General features: G+C 31.3%; 2 protein-coding genes across 2 annotated transcripts; one reads left to right on the plus strand and one right to left on the minus strand.

Moving 5' to 3' along the window:
• Positions 1-163: 163 nt before the first annotated feature.
• On the minus strand, positions 164-1,313 carry LOC111677785 (pupal cuticle protein 20). The gene is made up of 3 exons (XM_046952320.1): positions 1,230-1,313; positions 801-1,172; positions 164-640 (listed from the first exon to the last, which is right to left on the minus strand). Exons 1-3 carry the CDS (start codon positions 1,236-1,238, stop codon positions 314-316), a joined length of 708 nt encoding a protein of 235 aa, XP_046808276.1. The 5' UTR covers positions 1,239-1,313; the 3' UTR covers positions 164-313.
• A 9,258-nt stretch (positions 1,314-10,571) lies between these two features.
• Positions 10,572-12,041, plus strand: LOC111677784 (sal-like protein 1). The gene is made up of 2 exons (XM_046952592.1): positions 10,572-11,341; positions 11,396-12,041. The coding sequence occupies exons 1-2, from the start codon at positions 10,572-10,574 to the stop codon at positions 12,039-12,041; spliced, it is 1,416 nt and encodes a 471-aa protein (XP_046808548.1).
• The last annotated feature ends 4,109 nt before the right edge of the window (positions 12,042-16,150 follow it).

Genomic DNA, 16,150 nt, shown 5'->3' on the forward strand with positions numbered 1-16,150 from the left:
AAGTTTAATCATATTCTTTGTTGATTTTATCAAATATTTGAACAATGTGATCTTTTATAACCTACCTAGCTATTATGTTTATTATTTATTTTCTCTTATAATAAAACTTTCAACATAGAATTTCTGTTCTAATTTTAATAGAAAACAATAAACAACTGGTTCATAGATTTATCAAGATTTAAATCATAATTTATTTGTTTTCAATTTAAATAAAGTCGAGCATTCTTAACTAAATTAAACTTAAATATCTAGAACAAATTCTGTTTTTAATGGACCATTGTGTTTTTTCGTCTTTCTCTTGATGTGGCAGCATTTAATAAACATAACCACCATTGCCACCTCCACCACCATTACCACCACCTCCGCCCCCGCCACCATCATCCGGATGACCACCTCCAGCTGCTATTTTATCTAAGGCTTCTTGTATTTCTGGGGGTATTGGTGGTGGTGTGGGTAAATGATCACCCGATGGTTGAAAACCATTTTCATCAGCTATATAGGTCACTACGAATGTATCGCCTTCGGGACTGGTAAAAGAAAAGGAGCCTTCAGCTACTTGTGCTTCATCTTCACCACCTCCGGCATTCTTCAAGTAACCACTTTCATCTACATTAATACCATTGCCAGTTTCATATTCGTACTATTTGAAAAATAAAACAATTATTAAAAGAAATCAATATAACGATAACGATTTATAGGGTGGATTGATGAACTCAATATATAGTTCAAATCTGAATGTATTAACTTTTAAGAACATTTTAAAAAAAAATTGCACTTTTGAAGTTTGATTTTCCACTTACCATATACGATCCATCTACACTAATTTTCGATTCCATTTTTATAATCGGTATAACGGGACCACCACCGCCACCTCCGTCGCCACCTCCGCCGCCTCCAGCACCACCACCAGGCGGTAGATACGTGTTGGATGGAGGTGGACCGCCTCCACCTCCACCTCCACCAGGTGGTAAATAAGTGTTAGGTGGAGGCCCTCCACCTCCCCCACTAGGTGGTAAATAATTAGGTTTGGGAGCAGGTCTTGGAGGAGGTCTTGGTGGCGGTGGTCTCGGTGGTGGTGGTGGCGGTCTAGGCGGTGGTGCAGGTGGTCCTCCTCTAGGATAACCAGCTGGTTTTGCTTCAATCCATGTTATATATAAAACAATTAAATAAATCTGCAATAAAAAAACAAACTTTTACACAGCTAATAGCACACAACAGCTTAATTTTACCAATTTCATTCTATTTTCATTTACAACTAAATAAACTTCACTCTTTTAATACACTTTTAAAACTTCTTTTAAAGTCTAACAAAACTGATGAACTGCTTTAACAGCTACAAATCAATTCCTTTTTATAAATAAAAAAGCAGAACATTTTGTACAATTGCAGTTAACTGCAACTGCAGTCTTTGAGTAACAGAAATTGACCTCACGTCTTCTTTGGTTCAAAATCAATGAAGAAGTTTTTTAATTTTTTTGATTCTTCATACATTTTAAATTTTGTAACTGAAACAGCAACAAAATCGGTAACATATACAAAAAATTAACAAAAATACAAAATTTTTATTTGGTTTATTTTTGTGCAACTACATACATATACATATGTGTTTGTGTATAATTTGGGTGTTTTTTTTTCGTCAGTACAAGAAGCTTAAAGAATCGCCTGAGAAATCGTCAGCTGTTGGATTTAACTAAGCGCGCAACATCAAACACTAGTTGTATTCATACACTTTGTGCTCGTAAGACAAGTTTCTAATGTTGTTATTAGTGCAGGCTCACTTCACTGAATTAACATGATGATGACTGTAAGCAAACAGTGCGTATACAAACGAAATACCAACCACCCTATTGGATTTAGGCAATATCAAGCTAAGCTATGCGAGTGCAATCGGATAAGTTGCTTTTTGTTCTAACATATTATTATGTCGATTTTATTAATATTAAACAAGGAAAACGTAATTGTATTCTAGATCCTTTTAGTGGGAACTAACTAAGTAACTAACTAAGTAACTAACTAATTAACTAACTAAGTAACTAACTAACTAACTAATTAACTAACTAACTAACTAACTAGCTAACTAACTAACTAACTAACTAGCTAATTAACTAACTAACTAACTATCGGTGTTCTCAAGAAACTGGAACAATATTAATCGAAGTCTGTATTAAATATATATGATGATTTGTTTTCATAAACTTTAAAGACTACCCTCGTTTTTCTTAAGCAAGTCCTCTTGGTTAAAAATAACGAAAACAAGTCATGGCCTTAAAGTGTTGGTTCACGTATATTGGTCTGTTTTGCAAAATGCCGAATGTTACACTCATAAAAAATATTAATCAAAAATATTTAACAAATTCTAAAATTTCAAGGATAAAATAATGATATTGTCAAGGGAAAAAAACTAAAAACAAAGAGTAAGAACAAAACTGATTTATTAAAAAAAATCAGGGTCTTTTAAACGTTATATTTTAAAAGCAAGATTTTAAAGATTTAACATTTTTGTGTGCAATAAATTTTAAAATCTCAATTTTCAATTTTAAGGTTAACTTTTAGAGATTTAGATTTGATATTTGTTTATATTGCTGAGTTTTATTAAGAATCTGATAACACAGATTTAACAAGCTGTTATTAACCTCCAAAATAGAAAATTAGCTGCTATTTGAGACAAAAGGTCAAAGGTCATTTTGAAAAAATCTTAAATAATTTATATAATTTAAGAAATTCTAATGAAATTAGAAAATAATCTTTTTACAGAAAACTAAAATAATAGAAAATATATGTTCTTATATTAAATCTAAGAAACTATTTGACAAATATATATAACACTCTGAGTCACATTTTTTCTGAGTGTTTTTCATGTATCATTAATACTAGTACATTTTGCCCTAGCTAAGGCAAAAAGTTAATAGACATTTAAGTTTAACTCGTATTTTAGCACCCTTGTAAAGGAATTCACTCTAACAACTGTATATGTATTTTGCCTTGTATTTTATCCTGTAGTGACATCTATTCTACATTAACAATATCTATCATACATAAAAGTGCGTTTACGTATGAGGGGAAATATATAGGAATTAGGGTTTGATATTAAGTTCGTTGTTCTGTTTTGTTTTCCTTTGAATGGTGGTGAATTTGGTGGTTATGGTGTATTGTTGTTTTTAATACTTCTTCTATAGAAACAACAACACCAAGCACATCATTGTCATTATCATTATAATTTCTTAGGGCCATACAATTCGCTGTATAGTATTTGTTAGTAATGACAGAGGGGTGGAGTACAGGCTGGCTAAACAGATCCTTTATACTGAAATTGGCTTTATTGGCTTGCATTATAAAGCCCAAAAGAAACTAATGCAGGTGTTGCAGATTTGTTTTATTTTATTTTTTTTCGTAAAATACTTACATACAATCTAATTGTTTTGTATGTTTGTTCCTCTAAAAGTTGATGGGGTTGTTTGGTTTTTAATTTAAAGTTATTTTTTTTTAATTTGAAATTTTCATTCGTTTGGTTTTTAGCTAGTAGCTCGACAGGTTTTGTTGTTTTAACCAATTTACTAGCATTTTGTAATTTGTTTGGAAAAGGAGTGCAAGGTTTGATTGGGGTTGGAATATATGGTTAGATAATTTATCTGGATTTTTGTATTAAACCGTTTGTATTTGAAGTTTTTTTAATAAGAATACAATGCACATCATTAATTGGAATTTAGAGAATACGTTTTTTATTAATTTTAGCTGAATTGAAACAATTTATAATCGGCTTTGTAGATATGTATTTAAACTTAGCTTGTTTTCCTCCAAATGTTGATTAATCGAATTCTGATATAGAAATCCTTGTACCATTTTAATATTCATACTTTTACCTAGACGAAAGACCTCATGTTGGTGTTATTACAATCCTAAGGAAAAGAAGTGGTGATGATTGAAGTATACCTTTCGTGGTAGAATTTCGGACTTTGTCTTGTCCCGGTATTTGGAGAGTACCTTCGTTGCTGTGGTTTAAACCCTAATCCGCGGAAAAAGAATGTCAGTTAAAATACTGATAAAGCCTATAATTCGGTATAAGTTCGGTTGTGTTGCCAATGTCAACAGAAACACTACAAGGGAGTGTATATGATACAGTATAGATGTAGGGTATATGAAACTTCTTCTCCAGTATACCTAGAGTAAGTGTGTCGAAAGTTATTCTCTATGAATGGTGAGGACCAATTGGTATCTTATACAATTGATATCATTACATTTACTTTATTGTTCAGATATTTTAAATGTTTAATCTATTCGTACCAGATTACCACAGTGTGTTCTCTTTGAGTAAGAACAACTTCTCGGTTTATTTGATGGATTCTTGTTTCGGTCTACCGAATACGTCTCCAGGTGCTGTTGCCGACTCATCTGCTTGGTTGTGAACGGAAGTGATGTTTTTGTATCTCAGAAGTTAAACAACTGGGCAAGAATGGTCAAAGATTATATAAATGGAGTACTTGTGCAAAATGCTTGTTTATGCAGAACCATGTACAAAAATTTCCACCGGCGTGTAAGAAACAAAAATACAGTGGTGAGTCGTCTAGTTAGCTAATCCAGTTGAAAAGTTCCAGCTTGAAACAAGTCAGGTGTTCAAATAAAGGTGGATCCTACGTTGTGATCCTGATGACAGGAATAAGAGAAATCTTCTCAGAATGAACATTTGTTGATTTTAATTTGATGATACGTCTTCTGAGTGGACACACACGATTACGAGCACAGAGAAATGTAGAGCATGTATAGAGGAGAGTAAAACTCTAAAACACTTTCTTTGCCACTGTCAGGCATTCGTCGAAGTTAGATCCAAGTATCTTGGGATGGATATCATTCCCGAAATAACATTCTTCACTAACACTAATTGAAATTTTCTTAGGAAAAAAGTCCAGGATACTAAATTTCTTAATATTGAAATATATGTATTATAAGAAGCGCACTATTCGTCAAAGTTAGATGCAAGTATCTTGGGAGTGATACCATTCCGGAAAAAAATTCTTCACTATCACTTATTGGAAAATTCTTAGGAATAACCCAGAATACTGAGGTTCTGAATATTAAAAGATAAAATGTATATAAGCCCCGATAGTGGTCTAGGTGCATTTCTCTGGATTCGATGTAGTATATGTACATCCTCCCATTCATCGAACCTAGGAATGAGATAATAATAATAGATAACTATAGCATAAACTGCTATGAAATACATTCCAGCAATATAAACGGATCGACTCTCAGACAACTAACTAAATCTTTTTTTACCCCCATAAGTCAAAGACTATTAAAATTATTATAAAGGAATAATCAAAATTTGATCAATTATTTGCTTACACAAACTTTTTGCATATAAAGTTTCAATGAAACCAAACTAATAATGTTATTAATAGATTAATTTTACTTTGAAATTCTTTTTGCCATTCTATTTAGATACAAATTGACAAATTTGCTCTTCTATTAAAAACACATGATTTCCTAATAGAATAAAACAAAATATGTATGTTTCTAAATGTGAACACGACCAACTGACGCCGAAACTAATGTATAAAAATAATCGTATAAACTATAAATTCCATATGCATACTCTCGCATATAAGTACGAGTACAGGGACAAGTTTTATAACAAACCACCATGCCACACCACCCAATAAGTAGTCCTGCTATTGCAAATATTTAACACAACCACCATTCCGACCATGCCGTACCACACAACACACCACTACTATCACAACAAGGACCAAATCAAACAAAACACAACAACACAAAAAAGGAATTTATGTTTAAAATATTTGCACTTGCTAAATAAATGACAAAAACAAAGTTTCCTTCTACCGGCCTAGAAACCAACAATTGTTGGTCCATTTCAAAACTGAAATTTAACACGCACTTATTGCACACAAATATCGCCCGCATTTGCAGATTAAAGCGTGCATTATAATGGATGACGAACTGGCATATTTAATGTTTATTTGTAAGGCAGTCAGTCAATCCACCACATATTTAATAAAATCTAAATAAATTTATGTTTTTTGTTTCATAAAATAATAAAGCATATTTTTAATGCATGATAATAATACTCGATAAGATTTGTATCAAATTAAGCGAGAGTCTTATAGCGATCAAAATAAGTTATAGAGGGTAAACGGAGGGTGGGTGGATGATTATACAGCATGGTATGGTGTGGTGCGCTGCTTGTCCTCAATGCCTTAAATTGAGTTGTTGTTAAGTAAACATTCGACATTTTTGCATTTGTGTGAGTGCGTGTATAAGCCAAGAACTCGAATGGTTAAATTTAAATGATAAATTAGCTTGGTGACACTTGGTTTGATGACAATCTAAAATATGCTGAATTGAATAAATGTATGGATGTATGTATGATGGTGCGGTTTAGCCATTACAATGATGTTATAATGTTTTCAATACTAAAAGTTAAGCGTGTGATTGTCGGCACATGTTCAAGGACATTCGATAGTTTTCTATTAATAGCTTAGTGTTTAATTAGTTTACGATACTTATTAACATACTTATACTTATTAACAGATTAAGATAAAATTAGCAAGCAAATAGATCTTTATAATTTCTTCTTCGAACATCTGTATTGCTATAGATTGATTTATAATCTAAATAATAAATAGATCTAGAGTGTGACCTGTAGACTTACCAATAGTCTAGAGTATAGACTATATTTTGATCTATAGTCTTAACTTTGAACATATCTATGCACTAAAGAATAGACTTATCTAGTCTGAACTATAAACTAATCTATAGTCTTGGATATAGAATCTTCTATAAACTTTTATAATCTACTAGCATACCCTGGGTGCTTCGCTACCCTAACTATGTTCAATATCGTAAAAATATCAAAAAGTACCATCGGAAAAACGAAAAAAGTACAAAGATCTCTTTCAATAAATTCTCATTTAATAAGGACCGTGTGTTCCGGTTAACAATTATAAAGAATCCATTTGAATAATAGAAAAGTACCAAATAGTTCCCACTTCCAGAATATTATTCAGTTAAGACCATGTATGTTTAAATTAATGTTCCTAGGTTGAATATTTTAGAAAATTAAAAAAGTACAATTTATGAGATAAAAAGTATTAAAAAGTTGTCTCTTAAAGGATCTTATTCAATGAAAACCGTGTATGTTTAATAATCATGTGTTTTCAGTTCATATAAAAGAACATACATAGAGTATCATTTGAAAGAAGAAAAAGTACCAAAAGTGGAATAAAGTTTACCTAAGTGGAAAGTACTGAAAAAAAGAGTACAATGTTTCCCCTTTTCGCTTAGAAGTATACTTTTTCAAGAATTAAGTTTACAAAATGTTCCGTATTTAAATCTATATATCACAGATAAACTCAAACGATTCAAATCTGCATTCATTTATTCCAGAAAATTGTGCTTTAAAAAAGGTACCAAACAATTTACTCGAATTTGGTTCTATATAGGCCTTAGTACTCGAATTCCAAAATAATATACCAAAAGCTTATTTTGTGTGAGTAAATAAACTACTTTTTAAAATTTTATAAAAGTTGGCTCAATGAGTTTGAATAAAATTAAATTTCCCGCTTTTCCCCTTTTTGGTACTTTTTTACCCAGTGAAATAGCAAAAATTTTATTACAATAAATATTACAGAGTTAGTCCGTAATTTAATATGAATAATTCAATAAACCGAAAAAGTTTTCTTAATGTGCTAAAAAAAGTACCATAAATACAGTTTTGTAACTTTTACACCCAAAAAGAATTGAATTTTAAAAAAGTACGAAACAGGTGTCTCATAATTTTGAGATATGTATCCAAAATATTTAGAAAAATTTGATTATGTTAATTAGTTTAAAAGTTATACATTTTTACCCCTTAAAAGTACGAATTTCAAAATTCATGATTCTAGGTTCAGCCGTTTGGGCTGTGCGATGATGAATCAGTCAGTAACGCTACTCTTTTATATGTATAATAGCTAGATATTAAAGAATAATCTATATTCTGGGCTTATCTACACTACGGATTATAGACTAATCTATAGTCTGACTTTAGACTAATCTTTAGTCTGGCTATATAGTAATTTATATTCTGGACTATAGATTTTTAATAGTCTCGATTGCATACTAATCTATAATCTAATGCAAAAGACTAATCTATAGTCGGGCCTATAGTTTGGACAATAGACATACATTAATTTATAACATGAATTGACACTAATATAGTCTGTATTAAAGAATAATATACAGCCTGGACTATAGACTGATTCTGATTATATACATAATTCTGAACTAAACACTAATAAACTAATCTATAATCAGGACTAAGGATTAATGTAAAGTCTGGGCTACATATTATTGAAGAGTGTTTACTTTTGAGTAATCTTTAATCTGAATTAAAACTAACCTACAGTTTGGACTATAAACTTACAATAATCTGGACTATAGTCAAATCTATAGTCTGGATTGTAGACTGATATATAGTTCAGACTCTAGACTATAAACTGGCCTATACATCCTGTACTATAGATTTATATATTATTACTTTAACTTTTCTATAATCTTGACGATTGGTAGATCTGCAGTTTATGCTATGAGCTGATTTTTATATTTAGTCAGTATCGGTTTCTAAAATATAAGCTTTTATATACTCATACTTTTCCATTTTCTATAAAATTTTCAATTTTAGATTTATTTATCATCCAACCTGCAATATATTGACCTTTTCTCATTTTTAAATATTAAAATTTTCTTATTTATTTTATTAGTAATTTAATTAAGTACTTGAGTTCATAAGAAAACGAAAACAAACTAAACCAGCTGTGATTTTTAAAATCGTAGCACCAACCGCTTCGCCAGGTTGCTGTTGCCAAAAAAAGTTCTGGTTTAAAACAAGCAAACACCAAAAACATTCAACCAAGCGGCAGCATCAAACTCCTCCATCCTTTCAATAACAACATTAAAATCAACTGAAATATCACCCTCAATGACTTTTTCGAAACAATTCAATTGCAAACGCGTGCCATGTGACCTGAAACACATGTTTTTTGGGATTTGCACAAATATACCCACTTGTATTTTCGACAAAAAAAATATAAATCAGATAAGAACATCATCATCAAATCTTAAATGTTTTCCTGTTGATCCTTTTTTATTATTTTTGTTGTGTTCTACAGCTATTATTGTTTGTAGTTGTTTGATGTTAAACATATTAATAGTTTTAGAAAAGTGAACACAAATAGAAGGACAGGAATATTTTAAAAAAGGGAACAGGAACTACTAAAAAGGGCCCAAATGAAACTAATCAAAAAAACTAACTAACTTATTAACTAACTAACTTACTAACTAAATAACTAACAAACTAACTAACTAACTAACTAACTAACTAACTAACTAACTAACTAACTAACTAACTAACTAACAAACTAACTAACTATCTATCTAACTAACTAATTAACTAACAAACAAACTAACTAAGTAACTAACTAAATAACTAACTAACTATCTAACTAACTAATTAACTAACTAACTAACTAAGTAACTAACAAAGTAACTTACAAACCAACTAACTAACTAACACACTGACTGACTTACCAATATGTTCAGAAATATACTGCCAAACAAGGTTCAAATTAAAGGCCCCTTTACAAAAAACCTTCACACCAAACACCCTGCAGAAAGGACAAATGAATGTTTAATAAAAACCACGACCAACCCTAAACCACAATAACAGAGCTAATAATTAAGGCATTAGTCAATTGTAATGACTGTGGTTAGGGGTAGTTTATATCGAGACAAGCAATTTTAAGGAAAGGGGAGGGAGGAATTGTTTGTGTGTGTGCATATCAATTCACGATCGTTTATATTCAATTAAAAACCTTTTAAAGAACGCACCCAAAGCCAAAACTAAACTGACTTCATACGCAAAAAGGAAAGTACTTATGACAGTGAAACGAATAATGTTATAGGGTTTGTTGGAAAATGTACACTTGCTGTTGTTAATGCCGAAACAACAAATCGCAGAAGCAGGAAGAAAAAAACATGATGTTGCACTTGCTACAACCATTTCTATATGGTTGAAACAAAATCACCACCACCACTGCTAGAAGCTGAAGAAAGAAGCAAAGCAAATACTAACGGAGGCTGGTAGTGTACCGAGTATGATGGCAGCTAACAGTATAGGGCGCGCAAACGCTGGGAATTTTAGCACTTGTTGGCACATGTTGTCATCATCGTCATCCTCATCATAGAGTTTAGATGTTTTGACACTGCAAGCCGTAACAAATCGTTTTGTAAATCGCAAATAGCAAAAACCTTAACACTTTCTAATGTTTACAACAAATCGTAATCAGGATATGCGTATAAGGGTTTTGCACAAAAAATACACTCTGCTCTGTTCTTCCGCTTTGCTCCTGAACACGTGGTCTTTTGCAGCAAATGAGATGAATGTGCGATGCGACATATAAAAGCACAGGACATTTCCAATTAGAGATTCAGATTCGAGTTAGAATTCAAACGGGAAACAACACAAATTAGAAAAATATTAAAAACGTAAAATATTTAAATATTTTTAATGTTAAAATATGCTGCCAGTTTTGCCTAAATCGCTGAATACACATCACAACCAATTAGCGGATATTACCACAAATAGTCAAAACTCTCCGAGACAAAGCCCTACACAAAGTGTAAATAAACGCAGCCCCAGCATGATATTTCGCATAGAACACTTGTTACCGAATACCTCGGCTGCACCTACTACTTCTCCCTCCACAATCGCCGCCAGTGACAGAACTATGGATCCTACGGATTTATCACCTCCTAAAAAATCAAAAATTATAAGAGCCGGAGTGCATGTTAGTCAGTTGACACCAAGAGATACCATATCAGAAGCACTTGATACACAAACTTTAATCAATGGTGCCGCAACTGCTGAAACAACAGCACGTGCTTATTGTTCTTTAATAAAGGAAAGCAATACTTTAAGTATGACACCCAGTATAATGAGAAAAATAAAACTTTCCGAAGATACCCACAGCAATAACGCATTATTCGAAGTCAGTAAAGGGCAGGTGATTTTGCGCGTTGTGCGTGACATACAAAGAGATGACGAAATTGTGGCTTGGTTTGGTGAAGAAGTCACTCTTCTAATGTCTATACCCTTCTTAACACCTCTTAATATACAGGGTAATAATCGCTACACGTGTCACTTGTGTCATTTAACATTTGAAACACCGAACCCTTTAAAAATCCATTTGGCTTTGGGTTGTGGTCGCCATAATATAGACATTCTATGGATACGCTTATTTTATGCTCTTAAAGCTACACATTATACTCAACAAATGTTACCTCTTCCATTGCCAATACCGGGTAATGTCTCGTCATCTAGACTTTCGCCTGTTTTGCCTACGTCATCGGCTACATCTTCTTCAATATCACCCTCACATTCGCCGCAACCTCAACCTTCCATGTCCAGGTTTTCTGCCTTTAAACCTATCTGCTCATCTGCTTCAATTCATCACCCTCATCTAGCCACATCTATGTCATCGGTAATGGCTTCTAACCTTGGTGTTCCACAACATCATACTACCTCGGCTCCTCTCTCTTTTCTACCTTCCATCTCCTCCGCAGCCTTGCCACATATGAGTCTATTACAGCCGCCCTCTTCAAATCCTCTTAATGCAGCTGCTCAAATCGAAGCTATAGTCAGTAATATGGGTGCCTCGAAACAAGGTCATCTTTGCATCTATTGTGGCAAAGTCTATTCCCGCAAGTATGGTCTCAAAATACACATACGTACACACACCGGCTTTAAACCCTTAAAATGCAAATTTTGTCTAAGACCTTTTGGCGATCCCAGTAACTTGAATAAACATGTACGTTTACATTTGCAAAACAGTGCGAATACATCATCGTCCGAAGGTTATCAGTGCAATTTGTGTCCCAAAACTTTGGGACGACGCAGGGATCTACAAAAGCATATGGAAACTCGACATGGCTATGCGAGTACAAGTACTGATGCAGCAGAAAATGTTGAGACAACAAGTTCTAACTAAATGTTAAGGAAGCTAAGTACAACGAATTTATTGGGTTGCTAACCGTAAATACAGGGTCTATGAAATTGTGATATTAGTAATAAGCTTAATGATATTTATTGTAAATTATTATGAAATAATATTTAATAAATCGATTTATATATTTATATAGAAATAAATTTTCTTTAATTTTTTACTTTTTAACCTAAGTTGTAAATGGTTATTTTCTAACAATGTACGGGATTTGAAATATTGGTCTTAACTATGAAATTTAACACTTGTCCATTTTTCTAAGCTGTCGTCGATCTGGGAATATTTCCAGATTAAAAAGAAACATCTGAAAAACTTATCTGTGAATTGAAATTTGGAAATTAGACGAATTTTAAGAACAGAGATTATTCGAAAGATTTTCATAAGATAAGAGTTTTTTTCATCATATATTTTAAAGTTTATTTCTATATTGGTATTATAGCATTATCGGTATTATGGCTTAATTCGATAATGGTATCTTAGCTTTATCGGTATTTTGATTTATTTCGGTATTAATATTTTAACAGTAACGGTAGTGTTCTAAACTATTTTTTTTAACGGTAGATTCGGTATGATTAAAAGTTTTAGCAAGTTAGAGTGTTATATTCGGCTATGCCGAATCTTATATACTCACCATCAAATCATAAATCGCTATAAAATAAATTTCGGAAAAAGGTTCTTTATATATCTTTTGATCTCTAAATGTATACAAGCGTCAGGTTGTGGGATTTGCGCAATTAGTCTAGTATATAGTATTTTCTATAGACTAGATTAGAATCGTCTTGTCGATAATGACCTTTTAATATACTTAAGGCCCAAATAGACTACACAAGCGGCTTGACAAACATACATTTTTCATTTCAACACACACTACACAAACATTGCTAGTACAAACACCGATTTTTTCACGTTTTTGTGGTTATTTATGAATATAAACAATACAAACGGTTTGACAAATATTCAATATGTTTGTGTAAAAATCAAAATTTTTTAATTTTTGTACAAGCAAACCGCAAGGCTTGCACAAACGTAAAATACTAGTATGTTTGTCAAGCCGCTTGTATAGTCTATTTGGTCCTTTAAGTATAGTAAACAGTCTAGTCTTTATCTTGGTTTATAGAATAGTACATATTACAGTCTAAAGTCTAGTCTATAGTGATGTTGAAAAATAAACCTCAATTACTGAAAAAATATAAAAGTTTTACTTTTCTTGCATTTTACAAAGTTCAAATACATTAAAAAAAAAACAAGTAAGAAAGTATAGTCGGACGTGGCCGACCATATGATTACCTACACCAGTTATGAATATTAAATGTGATTTATTTTTCATAATAAAGCATTTATCTTCAATATTACCTTGTTCCGTTATATTTAAGCAATTTATGGATGAAAAACTAATTTTCTAAAAAAGTCTTTATATGGGGGCTAGGGGCAAATATGGACCAAGCCCGATAACATTTTGTGAATATATTTATATTTACACAATATTTTATTGCGCTGAATTTCATTGCGATATTTGTGTTTATAAGTTAATTTTGGACATTTAAGTAATTTTCTGAAGGGGTCTTTGTATGGGAGCTAGGGTCAATTGGGGCCCGATTTTTATGAAATTTGGTAGGGTCATCAAGACTTCTATAAAACTTATTATCGATATATCTGTATATTTAACATAATTATGAGCTCAGAAGCCCATTTCGGGGGGTTCTATGGGGGCTAGGTGAAATAATGGACCGGTTATAACCATTATCAATAGGCTTCGTCCTTGGGCCAAAACGTGCGTGCCAATTATCATCCAATTATCTTGAAAATTGCGACCTGTACTTTACGCACAAGGTTTACATGGACAGCCAGCCAGACGGAAGGACGGACATAGCTTAATCGATTTAGAAAACGATTCTAATCCGATTTGTATACTTTAAGGTGGGTATCAGCACAAACCCAATACACCCTCCCCACTAAAATGGTGTAGGGTATAAATAGTTCAACCAAATAAGTATTAATAAAAATTACCATTTTAAATTTTTAATATTTTTATTTAAATTTTTCACACATTTTGAGTATGTTGTTGTTAATGTTTTTTTAAGTTCATTTTTTGTTTTATTGACTTAAAAATAAAATATTTTGATGTAAGAACCTCAATATGTTTTTGTTTTTATATTTCTAATATTTATTTATATGTATTCGTTTCTGTATTTATTCTTTTGTAATTTAAATTATTTCAATTACATTTTTTCAATTTCTCAATAATTAACTGTAAAAATTTTAGAATTTAATTGAGATAAATAGACACCGATATTTTTGTTGTTGTTATTGAATTATTTTATTTCATTAACATTATTTATTTATTTATTATTTTTGCTTTTACTTCTTAATTATAAAAGTTTATAATGCATTTTATTACACCAAATATATTTAATAATATATAATCAATTTATGATTTTTTTATTCAACATAAATTCTTGTCTCGAAAGAAGCACACTTGGGTTTTTTATTATTTTGGAGGGGGTATTGAAAACTGGAATTGTTACTTTAACCAATTTTACTGCAAAACTTTGGTTTTTTATTATAAATATTTATTAGTATGAAGTATGTTTTTGTTTTTCTTATGTTTCATACAAATATATTTACATATTCATTAACAATTTTGTATTTATTTTAATTATATTATTTTTTTGTTAATTTCAAAATACTCAAATATTACAATCGTTGTTGTTCCCATTAAGGTAGATTTATTTTTTGCTTTTATTTTATATTAATTATAAATTACTTATACAAAAACTAAACTTACAAAAAAATACTTTCTTCTAACACTACTTCTAACAGTATCCTTCATTCTTTTTTATATAAATGTTTTATAATAAAATTTTGCTTAAGTGCCATTTTTTATTTCTTTTAAATAATACTTAATTGCGCCATTTTAATTACAACCTGTAATGATTTTTAACTTAAAAATTTAATTTTTATATTTTTGAAATCATAAGAAATTGTGATTTAATTGTCCAATTCACAATCGGTTGTACGGTTATATTGTAGTATGTCGTTTTTTCAAAGAATTTTATTTTTATAACATACAAAGTTATAACGATACGACATTGCTTATGAATTCGACAAATATGTTGTTAAGATAATACAACCCCCAGAAATAGTATGCAAATGAAAATGAAGAGCGTTGTTGTCTTTAATACGACTTTTTCTGAAATATCTTGTTGTGCTACTTACAAATTTTAATTCCGATCAAACTCCAAAGACATACGATTAGTCTTTTTAAATCCTCAATCAAAAAAGATCTCGGGTATATTGATTTTTTATAACACATCGAAATATTGTTCGTAGACCCATAAACGATGTATATTTAGATTGCTTATTAGATTCATATGGGACAGGAAGAGATACAAGCCGATGCATAATGATCGGTGACAACGAAATCTATTAGTTTTACAATAGTGGTACAACAATGTGGGAGTCTGTTGCGAATTTAATTCTGATCTAAAGTAGTTGCTTCTTTAGAAAAAGAAAACCGAAAATTTCTTTTGGAATAAAATCACTTCCAGTTGATATTAAACTTTTATCGATGCTTTTATTAAAACTTTCGATTAAAACCAATTATAGTTTTTAATATAGAAACCCGAGATAAACAATTCAATTTATTCAAATCAGAAAACAAATAAATTCTACACTCCACTATAGTATGGAGGATATTATGCGTTTGTGCTGATGTCTGTAACACCCAAAAATTTTTGGTCCTACATCAAGTATAATAAGAGGCGACGTATGTATATTCGTCCCTCTGTTTGCCAACCGGATGATTTTTTTAAAGATCGGACCTTTTTTGTCCGTAGACCCCATAAAATTTCGCCTTTCCCTCTTTTAGAAAATCACTTTACTGTGGTACAAGATTTAAGTTGGTCGGTTATACATTATACTTGTGTTTATTAGTCTTTGATTCCAAACTCCATACATATCTTGTAAAAAAAGCAGAGATTGTACTAAAACTCGCAGTCGGAGAAAATAAGAATCAAAACGACTCTGCTGTCAATGAGAAGAAATATTTTCGAAAAACCGTCCGTGCTCTTCAGGGCCTTTGTAAAGGTCTGCTTACT

Source organism: Lucilia cuprina, chromosome 5 (genome assembly GCF_022045245.1).
Source record: "Lucilia cuprina isolate Lc7/37 chromosome 5, ASM2204524v1, whole genome shotgun sequence".
Taxonomy (NCBI): Eukaryota; Metazoa; Arthropoda; class Insecta; order Diptera; family Calliphoridae; genus Lucilia; species Lucilia cuprina.

What these genes read in the sequence shown, in the direction of transcription:
- LOC111677785 (XM_046952320.1), bottom strand. An exon ending in GTGTAGATGGATCGTATATG is followed by an intron (nt 641 to 800) that starts GTAAGTGGAAAA and finishes TTTTTCAAATAG; the next exon opens with TACGAATATGAAACTGGCAA.
- LOC111677784 (XM_046952592.1), top strand. Translation starts at nt 10,572, where the DNA reads ATGCTGCCAGTTTTGCCTAAATCGCTGAATACACATCACAACCAATTA. An exon ending in CAACAAATGTTACCTCTTCC is followed by an intron (nt 11,342 to 11,395) that starts ATTGCCAATACC and finishes TGTTTTGCCTAC; the next exon opens with GTCATCGGCTACATCTTCTT.